Source organism: Protopterus annectens, chromosome 11.part0 (genome assembly GCF_019279795.1).
Source record: "Protopterus annectens isolate FY-2018-M chromosome 11.part0, PAN1.0, whole genome shotgun sequence".
In the NCBI taxonomy this organism is placed as follows: Eukaryota; Metazoa; Chordata; order Ceratodontiformes; family Protopteridae; genus Protopterus; species Protopterus annectens.
The window spans coordinates 1058868853-1058891549 of NC_056745.1; the positions used below are offsets into that span (position 1 = coordinate 1058868853).

The 22697-nt window shown below is 37.3% G+C and overlaps 1 protein-coding gene across 1 annotated transcript in view; it reads left to right on the forward strand.

Moving 5' to 3' along the window:
- Window positions 1-16020: 16020 nt before the first annotated feature.
- The window catches only part of LOC122815693 (mucin-19-like), a gene marked incomplete in the record, with an annotated part of 520597 nt that continues 513920 nt past the window's right edge, over window positions 16021-22697 (forward strand). Inside the window, 1 exon segment of the mRNA XM_044088393.1 lies at window positions 16021-16094. Coding sequence (XP_043944328.1) covers window positions 16049-16094 — 46 coding nt within the window.

Here is a 22697-nt window from a genome sequence, read left to right on the forward strand (position 1 = left end):
CAGAAAAACATCAGTTTGGGACAAGAATGTGATATAAAACAACTTAAGCAAGAGGGAGTGTATAAATACTTGGGAAGTGATGAAGGATCAGCAATAAAACATGAACAAATGCTAATAGAACTCAGTAAGGAATACTTTAGAATACTTAAATTAATCCTGAGAACAGCATTGACATCTAGATCCAAGCTATAAATCAATTTATTCTTCCTGTCCTAACATACAGTTTGGGAGTGATTGACTGGCCCCAAAAAGTGTTGACTAGATTAGATATTAAAACAAGAAGGATGCTTCATGTTCACCAAATGATTTATAAAAATCAGTGTATACCAAGATTATATACTCCCCATTCCGAAGGAGTAATGGGCCTCCATGAAATTGATTACATGTATAGATTTGCAATTGTTGGACTCCTCACATATCTACTACTGACCTCACAAGATCCAGATATAGTGAAAGTTTTGAAACATGAGGAGAATAAATATAAGATGACTTCTCTGCTTAATTTAGCAGAAGCATATTGATGTCAAACAGGAATGAAAATCAAACCAGAAGTAGATAAATACCAGGTAACAACTGAATGTGCCAAAAAACAAAAGAAAGAATATAAGGTGAAGGACTAGATGAGAAGGCAAGAAATGTGCAAAAAAACATAAATATAGTTGCAAGTATAGAAAACTTCTGGAAGAGCCTCATGCTGATCAAGAACGAATGCAAAAATGGTTAAGGAGAGGTGAATTCAAATCAAGAAATGAAAGGTTAATATTGGCAGCCCAAGATAATGGGCTACATACACACTGGTTTACAAAGTCCATTGAAAATGCAAGTTTTATAAAATTGAATTGGAAACAGTCACACACCTTATTGCTGGTTGTGACACACTAATGGCAGAAGGACTGTATACTGAAAGGTATAACAATGTGGTGAGACTGTTGCATTGGGGAGTGTGCAAACATTATGGTATTGAAGTGGCTGAAAAACACAGGAAAAATAAGCCACAAAGCATCATAGAAAATGATGAAGTTTATATCACATGGGATCACCCATTACCAACAGTTCAAAAGCTAGATGCTAGAAAACTGGATATAGTGATCCAAGAAAAGAAGACAAAAGAAGCATTGATCTTTAAAATCGCCACACCCAGTGACTACAGTGTCTTCCGTACAGAGAGACACAAAGTTATAAAATACCAGGATCTGCAGGCAGAAATGAGAGCAATGTGGAAAAAAGATACCTAGACAGTTCCAATAGTGGTAGGAGCAAAATACAATCGTATTTAAATATGTTACCAGTCCATGTAACTCCATATGAATTAGAGAAGGAGTCATTACTGGGCACACTGCGGGTGCTACGGAGAGCACTTTTGGCTGACATCAAAGATTAAAACAATACTAATTTCATGAACTTTAATTGTGCTTTGACTTAGGAATGGGGTCCATTCCCATCATGGTATTAGAAACCCAAAAGACTTGAAGAAATTAAAAAAGGAATTCCTGAACATTGCAACCGAAACCTGTCAACTACAGATACTGTCAATTATAGGAAGAACCACCAGAACAACGCCAGCACTTGGTCCAAACTCAAGAACATGTTAAACAAACAAATAACAAGTAATCACTAAAGATACATAAACTGAAATAATCAACAGTATGATTATAACTACCATTCTTCTTATATGTGTAGACACCTTGTAAATAAGCTGTCTTTAAGTCTGTAATTGTTGCAAATTGTTTCTGTAGGCTACACACTAAAGTGCGCTAGCCGATTTATAGCATTTATAGCATCCACTGTCTGTTTTTCCTTGCTTCTGAGAAAAAAAAAAAAAAAACAACAAAAAAATATCTCTTGTTTTCCCGCCTTACTGAGCTAGAGTAGTCCAGTTTCAGAGTTGCTGATCCCTGGACTTTTGTTGTAGTTCCTGTTACTGATTCATTGCCTAATTTGGAAGGGAGGAAGTTTCCTTGCTTACCAGTGGGAGTGGGAAGCACTGAGCTACCTGTTGGTCCAATTTGGTGAGGTTTCAGCCAGTAACTTGTAGTCCATTGGTCGTTTTGGGCCAGTTCCTAGCTTTTTTCAGCCCCCTGATATAAAACACGCTAAACACGCGTTTTCCAGCTTGTACCTACTCAGCACAGATCCTCGTGGTGGCCAGCAGAGTGATCCAAGCTTCAGAGAGCTAAAAAAGTGACTTTACCTGATTTAAGTATATTTTTTGTGGCTTTCCCACTGCTATTTACCTAGCGACTGTATTTCGCCTGTTTTGCTGCTATATTGAAGTGTTTTCTGCATATATACTGTTTATTGCACTTTAAATCTCAAATTGTTACTTTAAGTCTGTAATTGTTGCAAATTGTTTCTGTAGGCTACACACTAAAGTGCGCTAGCCAATTTATAGCATTTATAGCATCCACTGTCTGTTTTTCCTTGCTTCTCTGAAAAAAAAAAAAAAAAAAAAAAAAATATCTCTTGTTTTCCCGCCTTACTGAGCTAGAGTAGTCCAGTTTCAGAGTTGCTGATCCCTGGACTTTTGTTGTAGTTCCTGTTACTGATTCATTGCCTAATTTGGAAGGGAGGAAGTTTCCTTGCTTACCAGTGGGAGTGGGAAGCACTGAGCTACCTGTTGGTCCAATTTGGTGAGGTTTCAGCCAGTAACTTGTAGTCCATTGGTCGTTTTGGGCCAGTTCCTAGCTTTTTTCAGCCCCCTGATATAAAACACGCTAAACGCGCGTTAAGGTTAAACTATTCGGGCTACTTAAATTCCACTCTTCAAATTTTCCCTTATAACTACCTTCCTCGAACTGTACTGCTGATCTAACCAGCGTATCCTATAACTAATAAGTTCATCTCTACTTGATTCCCAAGTAGACTATTCTCTATCTGTAAAGCCTAGCACTTGCTCCTACCATACTTTCACCTTGATAAAGCACTTTTTATTATAGATAGTACTCCACCAGCCTAGAACCCACATCCCCCGGAGTCTTTTGTAAGTTTTTTTTATCTATTCCTTCTAGCATGTCGAGGGATCAGTTGCTAGTGTCCTCTCCTGCTCAGCTGGTGAACCTGGGAATATTGAGGCAATGTTACAATTGCCTCATGTACACAGACAACCCTCTCCTTCTCCCACAAAACACAAATACATGCGAGAGATGCAACTATACGGCCAAACTGGAGGCTGAGCTCTCTCTACATAGGACTGGCAAGACCAGACAGGAGGAGAAGGTAACCACACACACTACATACCCAGTCACACATAGTACCATCACAACTTCAAATCACACACATAATCACACAAAGACATACTCGGAGGCTCTGATCAAAAATCTACCAAAACAGCAGAGGCCACCAAAGCAGACACCCAAACAACTACCACCTCAGGACTCAACACATGCAACACATAAACCACACAGTCAGAGTGTCAAACAGTCACAGCCCTTAAGGCCAAACACAATGCCAGACACACTCATCATTGGTGACTCCATAGTCAGACACACTGACGTCCCGCTCACCAGACTGAGTAAGGAGAAGGTCACAGTAAGCTGCCTGTCAGGCGCTAGAATCCGCCACATAACGCAAGCACTCAGGTCTCTCAACAGCAGGTACAAGTACGACTCAGTCATTGTCCACGCTGGTGTCAACGACCTGAGACGTACCTCCTTGGACTACATGAAAAGAGACATTGAGGAGCTCTCTGATTATGTAGCCCAGGCAGGTATGACCCTGACCTTGAGCAGTATCCTACCCTCACCTAGAATGATGCCACAATACAGTGATAAGATGATCAGCTTTAATAATTGGCTTAAATTCTGGTGTCATTCAAAGAGGATCCAATGTCTGTCTGCCTGGGATGACATGCTGGACATGCCACGCTGCTTTGCAAGGGACGGCTTGCACTTGTCACCCCTGGGCTTCCGGATATTGGCAAAGGCTCTTGCCACCCCCATAGTGCCTTTTTTAGGCAAGGCTCAAATTCTAAACCTACCACCCTAGAACACAAAAGGAAAAAAACTAAGGGTGATGCTGCTCAATGCCAGAAGTCTCAATCTCAAGATGCACGCACTCGAGGCCCTTCTCAGTATGGAGAACATCGATGTCTGTGCTGTGACAGAAACCTGGTTCAAGGCTCCTGAGAGCACCCCAGCACTATCAGGTTTTACCTCATATCATGCGTTCCGGCCCCAAAATCCAGACAACACCAAGAAAGGAGGGGGGGTGTCCATATTCATAAAGGACACCCACACCTCAAGGTTGGTGGCAACGCACGATGCATCGGAGACCATCCAGGTGCAATTAACCATAGGCAAGACTGCTCTGCAATTTGTAGCATGTTACAGGCCACCCTCTCAAACTCAGGAACCCCACATGGCCTTCCTGAAAACACTGTAGGGGATAAATGTATCTCCAAACACCATCATACTAGGTGACTTCAACTACCCTAATATAGACTGGGAACACTACTCAAGCCCAAACACTCTAGCCCAAAGGTTCCTGGAGTTCATAAACTCAAATGCCATGGAACAACTAGTCACCATCCCCACAAGAGGAGAAAACATTCTTGATCTCATCATCACGAACATGGGATCACAATGTTCAACACCGGAAGTATACCCCTCACTGGTGAGATCAGATCATAAACTAATCTCGCTGGAGGTCCTCATCCCTCCCCCACCTGAAATAAAAAGACCACAGTGAAAACTTCTCAAAAGCCGACTTCACACTTCTAAAAACTAGTGTGGTCTCCTTTAAAGCCCCTGAGCCGGTGGTAAACATTACTCAAACCGCTGAATCACTTACAAATGCCTTCTACCAGCACCTACAGGACTGCATGGATCAGGCAATCCCAAACAAAACTAAGACTCTCTGTACCAAAGGCAAGCGTCCAGTCTGGTTGACCCCAGCCATAAACAAGCTCTACAACAAAAGGAGGAAGCTACTACAAGATAGAGCAAAATCCTTGAAAGGTAAGACACCTTTGATCATTACAAGTAAATATCTAAGAGCTCTCATAAAATCATCCAAGGCAAATTTTGAGAGAAAAATCGCCAAGGACTCAAAAGACAATCATAAGGCCTTCTTTAGCTATGTTAGAAACCTAGGAGGAAACTCCCAGATATGCTCAGAATTAGTTCAAAATGATGTGAAGATTACTGAACCTACGGACATTGCCAACATACTGGCTGACAGGTTCAGTGCTAACTTCTCCCCAAAAGGAGAGATATCTATACCAGAGGATTGTAGCCCCCAAACATCTCTAAAGCCCAGGTGAGAACTGCTCTCTCCAAGGCAAAAACACAGCATCCATGGGACCGGATGGTGTCCCCGTGCTCCACGAATTCAATGAGGAATTAAACCCGCAGTTAGGACAGCTGTTTAATCTTAGCCTCACCTCAGGATACGTACCCAAGGAGTGGCGCATGGCGACTGTGGTCCCACTACACAAGGGCGGTGCCTCCACCGACCCTGGAAATTACCGTCCCATTAGCTTGACAAGCCTTATCTGCAAAGCCATGGAGAGGATCATAATGGAACTCATAAATAAAGACATAGGGAACTTGCAGACTTTGGATCCAACCCAGTTTGGCTTTGTCAAAGGCAGATCATGCCTTTTAAACTTGGTTGACTTTTTTGAAACAGTCACCAAGGCCATTGATGAGGGTAAGGCAGTCCATACAGCCTACCTCGACCTGGCAAAGGCCTTCGACACAATACCCCACTCAGGTATCATCGAAAAACTCATCAGCTTGAATGTAAACCCATACATCACAAGATGGGTTGCAAACTGGCTAAGTGACAGAACCCACAGGGTCAGAGTTGCTGGCGCCATGTCAGACTCAAAGCCGGTCACAAGTGGTGTCCCACAGGGCTCAGTCCTGGGTCCACTCTTGTTCGGCATCTACTTTTCTGAAGTACAAGCAAACACAGGAGGGTTATGGCTGACAAAGTTTGCAGATGACTGCAAACTGGGCCATAGTCGAAAACACATCTGACACAGATATCCTTCAGAAGGGCCTCACAGAAATGGATAACTGGTGCCAGAGCCATGGCCTAAAGTTAAACGCCAAGAAATGCATAGTCATACCCTTCGGGAAAAACAAGGTTACCCCTAGCTACCATATAGGTGGCAATCCACTGAGCACAGAAGAAGTTATCAGGGATCTGGGGACCCAGGTTGACAGTAACCTTTCGTTTGACACTCACGTTGCTAAAGTAGTTAGGAAGACCTTCTACATTGCCCACCTGATCATGAAGGGATTCACATCTAGATCAAGGGAGGTCATCGTCCCCCTGTACTCATCACTCATTAGACCAATGATTGAGTACAATGCCCCATTCGGAATGTATCTGACCCGACACCTGCAGCAGCTGGAAAGGCCCCAAAAGTTCCTCACCAAAAGGATAAAGGGTCTCAAAAATATGTCTTATGCTGCCCAACTGAAAGAACTCCAGCTCTATTCAGTTGCATACCGCTTGCTCAGAGGTGACCTGTGCCTGACATACAAGGCCATGTCAAACCCAGATTTGATGAATATGCTTCACCTCAAAAAATCTAGATCCCTCAGATCCACAAGGGCGGGAGACTTAAACCTTGACACGGTTATTAATAGAACATGCTGGAGGGACAGATTTATCACCCAGAGACTCCCTATGCTGTGGAACAAAATCCCGGTACATGTGAGGCAGAGCACCTCGCTGGCCTTGTTCAAGAGGAATCTTGACCAATGGATGGGAGATCGCAGATATACCCCAGGGATTACTTCAGTGTCACTGCCTGACAGAAGCACAGCAAAATAATAGGCATAGTTTTCTTCAAACTAAAGGGTTGGCGAAAGCCACATAACTATGGGCTAGGCTTATAAATGACCCTGGGCAGATAGCCTAGTATGAACCTATGAACCTATAATAGTTGATGTTGTTTTTTATTGTTTAATGAAATATTTGTTTTTATTTAATAATGTAAAATTCATGCTTATGGTTTTTATCTTGTTGTTATTAACTTATATTCATTAATAAAACATTTTTGAGTAAGGTTGGGTGGTAGCTAATCAAGTATGACTCAGTGAAAAGACATAATTAGGCTTGCAAAAATTATGAGCACTGGTGATGTGCCTATTGGTTTCTACTTGGCTGCTACCAGTGCTGGCCTCACTGTATGTCCACACAGCTAGGAGTCAATGCTCCTTTCTTCTTTCAATCACCAAAGCAAAATGGAGAAGCAGATCACATTCTGTTTGATAATCAGGCAGTCTTGCTTTTAATGTGGCAAAGTTCTTTAGGCTTGCTGCAGTCTTCTTTTGGTAGATGCCCTGAATATCATTTACACTAGCTCAATGTAACAGACAAGTAACATGCATAATGCTCTAAAGTTAAAACTGAAGAGGCTTGTACCAAAAGAACCACCAGACCAATCAGAGAAATCTGGCACACACTGCCTGATCAGATCTATTCTTTCTCTCACCAGCAGAAAAACATCCTCATCACCAGCAAAACAATATTACTAATCCCAAGCTGGCTCCTAAGAAGCAGTTTTCAGGATTTCAATCACTAGTAGTCTCTGAGAATGATAAGAAGTAATGTCCCACTACTACTTTTCTCACCAGGAGCAAAAATAAGTACTAATCCCAAGCAGATTTCAGTGACGTGGTTCATAGTCCTGCCAGTGATTTGTAATTTTGTCAAGGAATTTGTATATTTTAATAGTAAAATGAGAAAAGGCTAATACTCTGCGTATTGCAGTTTGTACTAATTGGTTGGGAAGATATGAAAGAAATACAAACTTATGCTTTATTAGTGAAAAGGTATTTAAGAACATAACAAGATGTAAGTGAGGGGGTGGGAATATTCAAAAACAGAAGCAATCACAGAACAGTGGAAGTAAAAAATAATCAAGCCTTTTCTTCTGTTCACCTTAAATAAAAATGTCTGCTTCTCAGCGTCTCCCACAATCATGCTGCCTCAGTCTCTTTCCAGTCAAAGGAACTGAAAACAAAACCTTGTCTATTGACTCTAAGTAATAACTTTTAAATCTCAAACAAAAAATATTTAAAGGAAAACAAACTGCAATAAAATAAGAACAAAAGACAACAAACACAAGTATGCAAAACGTAAAAGAAGAATTGTAGAACACTCACACAAGAGCAGTAGTCAAAGAAAAGCATTAGTTTAAAAGATTAAATATTCTCCTGCTCTGCTTACTGTAAAATGCTGCTTTGTAGCTCCTCCCACAAATCAGCTAGATTTAATCACTTTGCAGTCAGAGAATGGTAACTGGCCCTAACTGTTAAAACTGAACTCCTCAAGGAAAACATAAAGTAAAAGGAACTGAAATAAAATAAGTTCAAAATACAACAAACAATGCAAATATGCAGAACTCACAGGACAAAATTCACAATAACCACAAAAACACATTTCAATCTGCAGTATAGAAATTCTTTATATACTGTTCCTCCAAAAGCTGCATCTATTAACTCATTCAGTTCTGAAAAGCTGGGGGCTAATTAACACCTTTGCTTCCTGAGGTAATCTTAGTCAGGAAACTACTTGCTTCCTGAGAATCCTTTTTCCCAAAATCGTCTACTGAAAGCAAATTTCATAACATTTGCAGTATCTAACAAATGGTATGAGTTACAAAAAAATGTATTGGAAGACAATGGGCTATATACTGGTGTTAGCACCAAAGGTATAAATGCATATGATTTTATATTGACGATATAAAGAGGAAAGAAAAAATCTATTTCATATGTCTCAAATTATGATCAAACTGTTATATATCTGTAAATATGCAAGATAGCTAAGATGTCAGTGAGAGAACTGTTCACCTGTCTGAGAGCTTTCTAATGATGTATGACAAGAAGGGGTAGCATAGTGTTGTTTTGTGATATTGCAAAATCTGTACAAATTATGCATATAATAGTTTCACAAACTTTCAAAAGAATATTAATCTGCAAAACCTGTTAGAAGACAAGTATCAGTGGCAAGATGGCAAGCATTAAAGCTTGTATAAAATGGCACAATTTGTTCATCTGTAGGTCACACTTTTTTATTAAATTAATGCAGCTATGAAAAATATAGCTAGGAGTGGAACTTTACTAAAAAAAATATTTCTCTGAATGTCTTCAAATAATTCATCAATTTTTACTGGCATCCAGTATCTGCATAGACCACCTGTAGTATGACATTGTGACAATGTGGAAAATATTTCAGTTTGATCTTAATGTTTTACAAACCCTCCTTAAAAAGTCCAGCTCTGCACATCCCATGCTGACCATTTCACTATGCATGCTTTGCAAATCGCTTCAACTTATACATGCTGCCTTACTGTGTTGGTTTTAGACATACATTTTGTCCAGACACTTCAGAAATTAGACTTTGGAAACACTAAAAAGCATATTCATGTCAGGAGTTTAGGTAAGTCTCCTGTAAACATGAGTACACTCTTGCAGGATGTATTGGAACAAAGCTTTGCTGATGAATATACTCTTGTAGCAAGCAATGAGTTAATGTATCCTGAATGCCATTTTTAATTGAAAGCAGAGAATGTTAGTTGAATAATTGTTTATTGCCATGAAATTCCTGTGTACATGTCCCCAGCTAACTAAAGTCTCTGAATCACTTCAAGTCACTATTCCTCCCATTTGCATCATCAGAAAGGGGCAGGTACAAGATATAACCAGGAAATAAGTAGGCATGTGTTCAAGGGAGGATTCACTGCATAGAAATTATTTTAAAAGTTTTTTTGGGGGGAAGAGGGGGCCAAATCAGTATTTTTTTTTTAAATTACTATGACCATATTTCAGAAATAGATCACCTATGTAAGCTAATAATGCAAGCATAACTTTTTTAGACTATGTGCTCTTACCAATGATCTTTAAATGCTGGTGTTGGGTCATAAAGGAGGAATATACAACACATATTAAAGGGCCAATAGAATATATCTCCTATGGACTGTCAGTGTTCCAATAAATATGATGATATTCAAGAAGTAAAAATGAAGAAATTCTTACACCATCTCTAAAAATGTTTTTTTTTTCAGACTGGCATTTGTTTTCTGCTCACTAAATACAGCTTCCAAAAATTTAAAACCAGAGCAAAGAACATTCAAACAAATAACACATCAACAGGGAGCATTCTTTATGTAATGTGTAAGATGATTTTTATTCAGCAATTTTATTTTTCATCAAGGTATCTTCATTCACTCATTCTTTGTCAATCACCCACTCAGCCCAGTGTAGAAATTGTGGGGAGGCTGCATCTTTTCCTGGCATTATACACACACACACACACACACACACACACACACACACACACACACACACACACACACACACACACACACACACAGATGAAAATTATGTATGCACAAACTCCACACAGAAAACAAATGAACTGAGCACTGAACTAGGGAATAAATCTCAGTGAGGCATTGCTGTAGTCTGTTATACTGTAAAAGATTTAACTGCTGTTTCATACAAAACAATGTGGATTGAAGTTTTCTATTCCTGCTTTGTATGAGGTGTGTATTACATATGAAAACAGTAACAGTGTGCAGCTCATAGGTACATAGGTATATACTAGGCTAATGACCACCAGGGCATTTTTAAGCCTAGCCATGCAATCAAACCCAATTGTGTTCCTGTATCATGGATGTTTATTAGAAGGGGTTATGTTAGAAAATTTCTCGAGGTAGGTATGCTAGTGTAGGCATCACTGTCTGTATCTGTCCATCAGAGACATGGGAGCTAAAGCTAGGCTAAATTTCTGATGTTCTATAAATTGGTAAAGGTTATACTTAAATAGGGTTAGGAATGTGTTTGGCTTCACATGGATGGGGACCCTATGCCAGTTTGCTGATGCAGTCTATCACCAGTATAAACAGCAATGGCCTCAAAGCTGAGCCCTGAATCACATCCAGTCCCAGTGGGAGACATTCTGTGATTCCAAACACTATTCATACTTTTATTACTGGGTTAGTGTATGCAGACTGCATTAATTCAGTCAGTGTTTCTGTAATTTTGAGCCATTGCAGGGCTTCCAAAACCAGGTTTCCTGGGCTCTTCTCATGCTTTCTTTAGCATTAAAAAAGGGCAAAATATAGTAAACTGTTTTGGGGGCTTGGAAGATTTCAGACTTTCTTTCCTCATCTGGTAGACAAACATGGGGAAAAGCTAACTTATAGCAGAACTTGAATATACTCTGCCAATAATTGCCACAGTCTCAGTGAAACTCAGCTACCAATGTTGTTGTTGTATCTTTCGGCTTTTCCTGGTTAGGGGTCACCACAGCGGAACTTAGGTCTGCTAATGATTGGCAGTAGATTTTTACATACCGAGTTGCCAGCTCTGACCACAACCTTCAAAAAAGGTACGCCCATTCACGCATGTCTCCACATAGAAGAAGCTTTAGCTGAGAATCGAACAGGACAATGTTTTTCTGTGAGGCGACAATGCTACCACAGCACCACCACCACAGAAACTCAGCTACCAATAACATAGCGAATTTCCTCATATTAGCAACATACACAGAATATCACTGCTCCATACTCAAGAAAAGCAAACTGGCTTCCAATACAACAAACAGGATTTTTTTTTGCTGGACACCCACTATTCAAATGTTTGAACCAAAACTTCTCTTTCTATCTAGCAGGGAGGTTCACATTTAGGTCTAAAGGAACCTACCACCTTATGCCTCAGCCTGATTGTACCCCACTCTCCTTACCACTTTTTCAAGTAGAAAGTGCAACAACCACAGCTTCTCAATAGTAAGCCCCAAACTCTGGTAAACAATTCCCCCAAACATTATAGAATAATCCACACTACACCAGTTCAGAAAATACTTAAAAGAGGATCTCTCAAAAGTAGAAGAGTGGCAGTGCTACTCTAAAGTGATGTAACCCAAACTCCACCATTTCTCCCAGCACTCAAATAATCTCTTAACATGCAATTGCAATTTCCTTCTACCAATCATCTCATCTTCTGACTAAAAAAAAAATTCAGTTCATATTATCCTTCCAAATGTTTCAGTCTTATTTATTCTTTATCCTGTGGTTGCAAGCTGCGCTGTTACTACATAACCTGTAAAATAAGTATTTGCATGAGTTGGTGTGTTTCAAAATGAATACAAAACCATTAATTCACATTATTATTAAATAGAACAATAAAGTATAGATTACCTTACTTGATTACAGTATAGGTATCTTACATTGCATGAGTGCTAACTTATTATCCAAAAGCTCCATGTGAAGGCATGGTATGACAGCAGTCAAGATAGGAAAGAGACAGAGCGTGCTTCACTGTCTCTATGACCAATGGTGTGTGTGTGTGTGTGTGTGTGTGTGTGTGTGTGTGTGTGTGTGTGTGTGTGTGTGTGTGTGTGTGTGTGTGTGTGTAATATACATATATACACACATATGCATATATATTCTTCAGTTGGAAGTAACATGTCTTGACAACAGAGACATCCAGTTCTTCAATGTCAGTCTGCAGGAAAAGATAAAGTCAAGGTGTCTAATGACTGAAGCAAATTCCTACTGTCCCTGATAATCAATGAATGAAGAATGTGGAAATCAGTGGATACTGCAGATGGCAGGGCAATGGCATCAGTCTTATTTTGGTTGAGTGTCAATCTGTTTACAGGCATCTATGTCATAACTGAAACAAGGTGTTCTTCAAGTGGATTAGGTATCTCTGAAGAATGGGAGAGGAATAACTGATCATCATCTGCATACATCATACATCTGATAGGTAATGCATTTCCTACCCATGACCTCTCTGAGGGGATGCACGTATTCCATGAACAACAAAGATGCCTGGACTGAGACCTGAGGTATAGATTGCAGCCAGTGATATACTCTTCTCTATTTTCCTGTCTCATTTAGTTATTCTGCTTTTTGAGACTAACCCTATTATGCTGTCATTACCTATATCTTGGACCGACGTCCTGTTACACAAAACTCTTATCTCCAATACTATATCCTTCATCTTCTACACCTACCCTTCATCCTGATACCAATCTCTTCATCAGTACTAACAAATATATCCTGATTTCATAGGATGTGGTAACTTAAGGTACATGACTCACTGTTAAAGTTTGATATCTTAATAAAAATACACTCAGACTAATTTCTAGTGAAATAAACATCTCATAGTCTTATAATGTATCTAGTTAATAATATTTTTCTGTTATAAAAACACTTTAGTTTATCAGTATAAACAGTGCTTTCTGCAGTTCTGTTATGCATCAACTATATCTCTGAACATGTAAATGTATAATGTAAATGCAGTTACATATGCACTTTTGATAGAGCTTTTCTCCTAAGGCCTCCTCTGAAAATGGGCTCTGCCCAATTGGAGTATAACAGGGATGTGTAAACAAATAGCAACTTCAAAATTTTTAAATCTGTCACAACTTGCTGGATATGCCTAGAGGTAGGAAGCAGACTACTGAGAACCAGACAGAATGTGCTCTACTGCAATTTCAAGTGCAACATCAGTTCACTTTTGACTAGCCCGTACTATTAAATAAAACAAAGAAATCAAGTATGACCAAGATGGAATAATTCCATTTATATTTCACCATCAGTAGGGCACTTATCACCCTAATGAGCATAGATTTCATGCTGTGTAATGATGTAAACACAAACTGACAAGTATCTACCAGACCATGGCTGGTTGTGTAAGAATACATCAGAGTACAAAAGTCTAATTCTCTTTCACCTTCTCAATAAATGGGAGGTTAGAGACAGAACAATACCCTCTCTGCCTGACAGTCTTCAGCATTACCATGATTGGTCAGCTGATTTCTTTCCCATTGAGGTAAGAGGCAATTGCAGGAGACCACATCATCTAGGTTTCCATTGGAGTTTTCTTGCAATAGATTAAGTTACCACCCCAGGTAGCTGGCAGGCCCCAAGACATGCATGAGAGCCTGTTATTGCGTCTGCTCTATGTGTAGATACACGATCCTATACATGGCCTAGGAATATTATGTCTTAGCACAGGTTGACAAAGCCAAGTACACATCCCCAGCCAGTATGCTGCATGTTATGATCCTGCCTTACAGCAAGAATTAGTGCCACAGTAGAGCAGATAACATCCCTCTTCAGAGAATTAGTAAACTGACATCAGCCATGCCCTTCTGCCCTCCGTTTTTGACTCCTCCAGCACTCATGCTTGTTAAAAGCTACTAGTCAAATTTTACGTTATTCCATGTCATAGAATCAACTCCACATACTATGACATTTTTCACCAATGTTGTTCTCATTTCTGTTGATTCCCTAAATTATTTCCCTAATTCTCTGACTTCTGCTTCCAAGTAATATTTGTATTTTATTCTGTTTTACTGCATGTCATTTTATTTTGATTTATTTTATATTATTCTTTTTATAGTAATGAGTGAACATCAAGCTATAGATATAGTATTTCAGGGAAAAACAATGCTGGCAATTTTACCTGCCTAATTCAGTGAGCCAGCATGCTAACTACTGAAATGGGAATCAAATATTAATTCTATAGCTCTGCTAAGACCATCAACGCTTTAATACTACTACCACTACTAGTTTACTGACTACTAAGAACAACTTTCATTTATATTAACGTTAACAGGTGAACCTGAATTCCATGCATCTTTTTATTTTCATTTTTAAGACACATCATTATTTGCACTTTTCTCTTTCCTCATTATGGCACCCGCGTGTCAGCACAGCAATGAGCTGCAGTTACTGTTCGCTTGTTCGTACTGTAATACTTTAGCGATGCCAATTGACAGAACGGAAATTCCATGCAGCAATGGACTTACTTTTTTTTAGATACCTTTTTTTACATTCATGTGCATGCATATTCATGAGTGCATCTGTGTGCAAGTAAGTGCGCATGTCTGTGCATTGATGTGCATGCTATTGTGAATGTGTCGAATATATCCATCTGTCTGCATTTGTGTCAATTGTATAATAAGCTGAAAACTAAAACACCTCAGATATCACAAAAGATGCATATAGGCAGATTAGTCTCTATATTTCTATGTCTTGGATGAGGGTGCAGCATAATTTACTGTAGGCAGTAGTAACATTTTTCATTAGTATTCCCATATCTAAAGAAATTCTAGTGCTGTTGTAGTGAAAGCTAACTTATTATGTTAAATACAAACACATCAGATCAACTGGTTCACTCTGCAATTCTGCCTTATCAAAGAAACGATTCTATGTGACAAGCTAGGTTCAATGTAGAACTATATGAAGTCCCAAAGGCCCCTTTTTCAAATTCTGTGTACCTTTCATATGATTACCAACGTAACTTAAATGTTGTGCTGCTTGTAGCTATCAATGCTGCTGATATGACAATGATTCAGTGCTTATCATGCTCAGTAGCATATTTACATTGTTTCTTACCAGCACCATGTTTGCTTCTTAATTCATTGTACAGCCCCTGAACACATAAGATGATGCAAGATACCCCAGTATATGTCTTAAACAGGTACAGAATGACTATATAAGTTGTTTTTAAACATTGGTTTGAATAAGGCTCTATCTTAAACAATGCACATTGTGTATTTTATTGTATTGTCAAGAGGTGTTATACTATGCTACCACAGTTATGAGACTTGCCTTAAGTATTATCAAGGAATGCTGACTCAGTTGTGTCTCTGCAAACTCTTTTATGTGTCTTAACAACAACATATCAAAGAAAGTGTGCTTAAAATGAAGCAGTTAGATACAATTAGTAAAATGAAGCTCATCATTTAAAATCTTAAGCCACTATAATAAAGTATCATATAACAAAAAGGTAACAAAAATGCCTTTCCTTTAAGACATCATTTTAATCAGTACCAGTTCTACTGCATTGATATATATCTGACAGTTGTGCAATGTGGTAAATGTACAGAATACGTCCCCTCTTTTGTTTACTCTTTCAAAACTGATTCAGATGATGTCAGCACAGTGATAACATGTTCAGAGACTGTGCAAACAAGATGCATCGTTCCCAGGTATAAAAGGATGCAACAAAGGGTTTACTTAAATATTAAGTCTCTTTGCTGGAGAGACTTAACATTTTAGCCCATCATCATGAATTTGAAATTATTTTTGATCTGGGCTTTTTGCCTGAGCAGAGGTAAGCATTTCATTTATTCGGATAAGTTTGTTCCTGTAATTAATTTTTATGTAACTAACTTTGTATAAGTATACAGTCAGGACAGAACCAGTCCTGCATTAATCTGTTACTCCAGAAGCTTTAGCTCATCTTCATATCGATAAGCAGATTTTTATTGGCAAAGTGTTTTTCTTCATCAATGTTTTATTTTTTTACTTGAAATTTCATCTTCTTTTAATTTGTTTCTTTTTTTCTGATTTCCCAGCATTTTATTTGATATTTGTTACACATTACCTTGCTAGTTAATAAATTTGTTTCCTTTTGATATAAGTTTTTCATGAAATATCTGAGAACATTATTATATTCTAGGTCATTCATTTTGAAAAAGAAAACAGATTCAGTAAACTGAATATTATTGTGGCATTCAAATTTATGTAGTAAGACAAAGAAGAAATTCTGCTTTTCCAGGCTCACGGTTGCCAATGCATGCTAAACTGAAATTGTGATTTTGTATATAAGCCATGGTTATGTTGTAAATGATCCCCCTAAAATTATTATTTTTGCATTCATTTATACCAAACTATGTCATTTCTATAAGCCTATTCACTGTTGTGACTTCATTTCCCAAACTATTGATGAATTTATAAAACTACTTCAGGCTCAAGTAAGACATGATAGTTCATTATGCAGAAATTATACTTTAAGGACAGACTCACATTTAGAGGTCCACATGCCTGAACTATTCATAATGTTAACCATGTCTTAATGTAATGTATCTTGAGTATCCAGAGGTAATCAGACAAAATTGTGCTCAGAATACAGCTTTAAACTCAATGTACAACTTTTCTCATTTTCTAGGACAATTTATAAAACATTGAGCTGAAGCTACAGACTTCCTCAACCTTTACATATCACAACACTCGGTTATGGATTACAGTACTCCGTTATGTACCATATCATTTAAACTTCTTGCATCGCATAGCTGCTGTCAGAATAAAATTTCTGTCAGTGTGGCATGAGGGTGACTGACCTGTAACCACTATTTTTTTTTGAATGATTGCTTTGGAAATAGTGGTTAGTGGGTGAGTACTTTAACATGCACAGTCACCCAACATAAACGTTTTGTGTTCTAAGTTTGTGGTACAGGTACTTCTCTAGTCTGTTGATTTTTTTTTAATTTCTGCTATAGTTTTCATCTCAGTGGTCAGGTTCTCTATGATCTTTTAATTCTGTTTCAACGGAGTTTCCATAAATTGGCGACCTAGACTGACTTCATTACTTTAAAGCATTGGTTTCTAACTTCTTTCTGCAGATATCTTTCCTAAAAAAGCAGGCCAGCTTTTCTCTATATTTGTCTCCCACCGTTATTAGATGTAGCACCTAAAATTAATTCTACATAGCTATTACTCCTATACAATAAAAAAAATTTTCCTAGCCCACCTGAAAGCTTTAAGCCTACCGCAGTTTAGCCCTTTGCTTACTAAAATCTTTCAACTACAGTTTATTGGTGGCTTTTACACTTTATTACTCAAAATGGTAATATTTTCTGCATCATAATTTCTCTGTGATCTGCCATTGGCACTACTTTTCTATTTTTACGTAACACAGACTACGTGATTCAGCAAACAAAGCTATATATATATCTGGTTGTCAAACACCCAATCAAATGGGACACAATGCCAACATCCAGTAGATCAACTTCAAAACTTCGAATGAACAAATACAAACATCTGTGCATACTCCTGGGATTACCCAACAGTGGACTAAATGAATGGCAAGTGTTTTGGAAGAGGGCAAGCCCCTCTGTACCCACATATATGTGGCTGCCTCTCATACCACCTGATAATTATATACATTAATTCCGACATCACACAATCCTGGGGAAAGAGAATTTTCCCCTACCTGTGCATTGCTGTTCTCTCTGCATCAACCAAATAGGTGTTGGCATTTTGGATCTGTTTATTCAGGTGTCTGACAACTCTGCATACCTACCTACATACATATACATATATATAGGTTTTATATATATATATATATATATATATATATATATATATATATATAAAATCTGACTTAGAAAACTTATTTTCTTACCTGGATCTATGTCATAGTTATTTTCAACTATACCTAGTTTAAAATTTAGCAGTTTAATGCCACTTTCAAATAACTTGCATGCTGGAGTGCAGCAGAACATCTTTAGGGATTCCCTCAAGATTTAATTTACCTCAGTAATCTTCATCATGATCTATGCCTGAAGAATATAATTTATTATGCTGATGACTAAGTTCCCTAATATGTTAATCTTAACCTGGATATCATCATAATCTTGCATTCATCTTACACTAGTCATTAATCACTCAATGTGACATCTACATTTTTCAGCATTTGAAGCTGGTATTGTGAGCAAAAACTGTAGGTAAATGAAAAAAAATACATGTTTACAGTACTCAGTAGTGACTCATAAATCTCCAACTTATTAAATAATATCAGTATAGTGCAGGTCATTGTTTTCAAAAAACAATTTAATGGGAACCAGGTTTTCTGTCTCTCTCTCTCTCTCTCTCTCTTACTCTGTGTTTCTCAGTCCTGATATTAATATAAAGATGCCACTTTCCTGATCTAACATTGTACTGAAACACACCAGACAAACCAAGTCTTCTACAACTAAAGAAATGTTCAGAACCAGCTGTGTTTTCTTCTACATTCTTTTGGCAGACTTTGAATATTACAGATCACTTTGTTGCAATCATTCAAACTTATATTTTCATTTTTCTTTTAGCTCAACCAAACAACATTGAAAATATCTCCTAGATGGTAAATAATGAGTAGCTGCTTGTAGCAAACATAATTTGGTTTTAGCTCTAATCCACAACTTCCTTATAAATGACTAATGATTCCACTAAAAAGCTAAGAATGCACAGGTCAGCAAAACAGCTGTAGTGAGAAAGAATCACCTGAGACTATCCCCCTTTGGATAAATCCTGAGATAACAATTGTCGTGTTTCACTGTTTCATAGTGACTGCTATGTAATATACATGTAAAGATATATATTATACATTTCTAAGCTTTCTATGATCCATGAATGAGGACACTGTCAATTTTTTGTGATCCAACAATGCTGTACTGCCATTCCTTATATAGCTCTCTTTTATGGTTTTAATAATAGATGATCCTTTGTCAATATGATTTTCTTTTATTACATTTCTTTTCTATTGCTATTATTAAATGTATTTTTCTTAATGGCTTTAAACTTTGTGTTTATCACTTCTAGTACTGTTCTGTAGTTCTAAGGATGGCTTACACATTCACACTTAAGGAGGAAAATGCTTTCTCCTTTTGTTAACCAAGTTTGTGTCTACTCAGGATATGCATATAAATAATTTTACTCAGGACTAAAACATTGAACAAAGGTATTAATACCTTTAGCCAACAGTTGAGCACTGCATGCATAATATATTTGGATCAGTGTGGATTACCCTGTGATTCACTGTTGGGGAAAATTACTACTGGAATAATATACAGTTTCCTCAATATCAGTAGCTGCAGAATTGTGCTTACTCATCTGACTTCCATGCATAAAAGTCCTAGTTCTGAAGAGTTATATATTTGTAACTTTCAGCTAATATGATGTCATATTTTTGTAAGGAAGATGTTTATCCAGCTTTGAAGCAACTTTTGCCATATTTTCTAATACTGAAGTGCCGAGTTCAGGTTTCTATCAATTTTTGAATAATTTCCTACCTTTGTTGTTCATTGCGTCTTCAGATTAATAAATGCTTGTCAGTGCTACACTGAGCCATGTATTCTTTTCAAGTTATATTGACTAACTTTGCTATTCTAATACAAGAGGTACATATTTAAATTGATCAGCTGCAATTATGTGGTATGATATTCCATTGGCATTTCCTAATTTTCAGCTGACTACTGGTAATTCCCATATTGTTCCATAATGATACACTGAAGCTAGTCCAGTAAATGTTTTTTAACCTATGTCTTATAGGTACAAATTTTGTTTTCAAGATTTATTCCTTCTGTCTCATCATGCCTAAGTTGTTTATGTAGGCCAGCTTATGAAAGTTTTCCAAGGTTTAGACAATGCATTCTTATTGAACATCCTTAGATGCACTTCAAATGCTTACGCTATTTCTGTTCTTGCCTGTGCTTGATCATAATAAGAGTATTTGTCTGCTAAAAGTGCTTATTTCCATTTCACCCACTCTCTTGTACAACTCTTCATATATGAACCACTGCTGTCTCATTCCCCAAAAATGTTGATCAGTGTATTGGAAATGTTTCTTGTCAGTCTTCATTAAACTGAATATCTTCATTACTTGGCTGTGTATTGAGTTATAATGATAAATCAATACACAGCCAAGTAATGAAGATATTTACTGTTGATTGCTTAAATCATCTTCCCTCACATTCTCTATTTACTTCTCTCTTTGAACTACCATTATAAATATTGCAAATAGTAAAATAGACATTCAGCTGCTACTGCTGTACATATTGGTTCCAGTAATAACACTCTATAAAAGACTATTTTGTTGTTTTTTTACCTATACCACACATATACATGTAGTATACCTGTGCTATCTGCTGTTTAATGTTTTCAACTTGGTGTTGCCTGTAATAATTATTTTGTATTGATTTTACTTTTATTTCCCATTTCCCTGCACTGAGCCTGTATCAGGTCTGTATAGACCAGTGAACCATCCCAGAAAAAAAAATAAACATACAAATAGATTAATTATTACCTTTTGCCTTAGTTATTCTGATACCTGTTTATGCAGTTCCTCTACATGTGTTCACTCTTGACAATTTTTATAATTTTTGTAGGTTTTTTGCCATCTGAATTCTTAATTCCTCCTGCATTAAATGTGCTAGTCATCTGGCAGTGTGAACATTGGTTGTAGATGATGGTCACTGTTGGTATGACAGCCCAGTCCCATGCAGAAAATGGATAAAAGGGCTTGTTGCCGATGAAATGTAATTGTTGTCAGACTTCCTTATATCTTGCATGGACTTATAGTATTTATTTATAATCTTAGTAAAATCATTAAAACAAGTGGATATAATGAGCTGGGTATGTAAGCACTATAAGTGAAACTGCATTCATTCAATATTTTATATTAAAAATTATCGTTGTGGCATTATTTATAACCCATTTGTTATGTGTCCTAAGAGAAATGGATTACAAAAAATTCAGCTTAAGAGTGAAGCTCAATAACTCAATTCATTGGAATACAGAAAGGCATATAACAGAATAAAATATAACTAGAGACTTTATCATAATACATTTAATATCTGGGGAATTTTACTTGAGAGTTTAATACCATAAATGAATTTCATGGGATCCCCTTCAAGGACACACAACAGAATTAAATTAGATCCAAAGTCACTGCTATAATTCCTTGTAATATCTGTAGAATTTTACCCACCCCGGTGTATTGCTGGTCTTTTTTTAATGCAAGCATGCAAACCTACCACTTTAACAGCTTTAGCAACCTTATCACAGTCACACAAATGTTGACGAGATGTGATATGTATCTTTAATCAACCACCAGTTTTACAAGATATTAAATACTTTACTTTGTTAAACTTTGTGTGTGTGTGTGTGTGTGTGTGTGTGTGTGTGTGTGTGTGTGTGTGTGTGTGTGTGTATGTGTGTTTGTATACAAACTGTGTTACAGATTTCAAAGCTGTCAACAGGTTTCCAAAGCATTTCTTTTGTAGCTGTCACTTATGTGGCATCATGAGCTAAGCTAAAACAGCAAGGTTCGTGCATAAGTGGATCTGTATGACAAGCTCATTATATGAAGGTTCTTAAGTATGAACCTTTCAATAACAGGGTTATAGTACAGTGATTACGACTCTGCTCATTGACTTTCTTATCTGTGCCCTATTAATGGAAAAAAGGCTTATACGTATCTGTTTAATCAACTGGTTAGGAAAAAGTATAGTGTTTTTTTTTTTTTTCATTTTTAGACAAATATAGCAAAATTCAGTGATCTTTTTTGTTGAAAATGTACTTTTTTACCTTTCATACTTGTTAAACCTCTAGTTTACATTATTCAGCATGCTATACTGTGAATCTGCTCTAATGTTCATTATATAAAGATGCACAAAAACGTAATTGAATAATGCTAATTACGGGAAATTTAACTTAATAATCATGGATATAATTCTCATTAAATAATGAATGATATAGACATAGATCACATTAAAATGTAATTTAATTTTTATTACCAATAAACCAATAAACCAGTGTCCCAGGATATGAAATTAATGTTTGCTTAATTATCTCTGTGACAAAACCAGTGCTGTTTGAGCATTTAATAGAAGTTTGCTTATAGCTGTACATAGGTATTTATAAGTTTTGCTTTGACTTTCTTGTGCTTTACCCACTTTCAAAGTTAATGAGTGGTTGTTGCGTAAATAAATTTGAATCCATATATTGCAAAGAACATTACATATATTTTAATGCATAGTCATGGTTTTGTTTACCTCTTTATACACAGTACTTGTTTTCATGCCTCCTTCCTTGTGGATACTCTTATGAATTTTATGATTTATACAAGGAATTTTCCTTGTAATATAACTGTGATCCACTTCCTCTGGGGTGT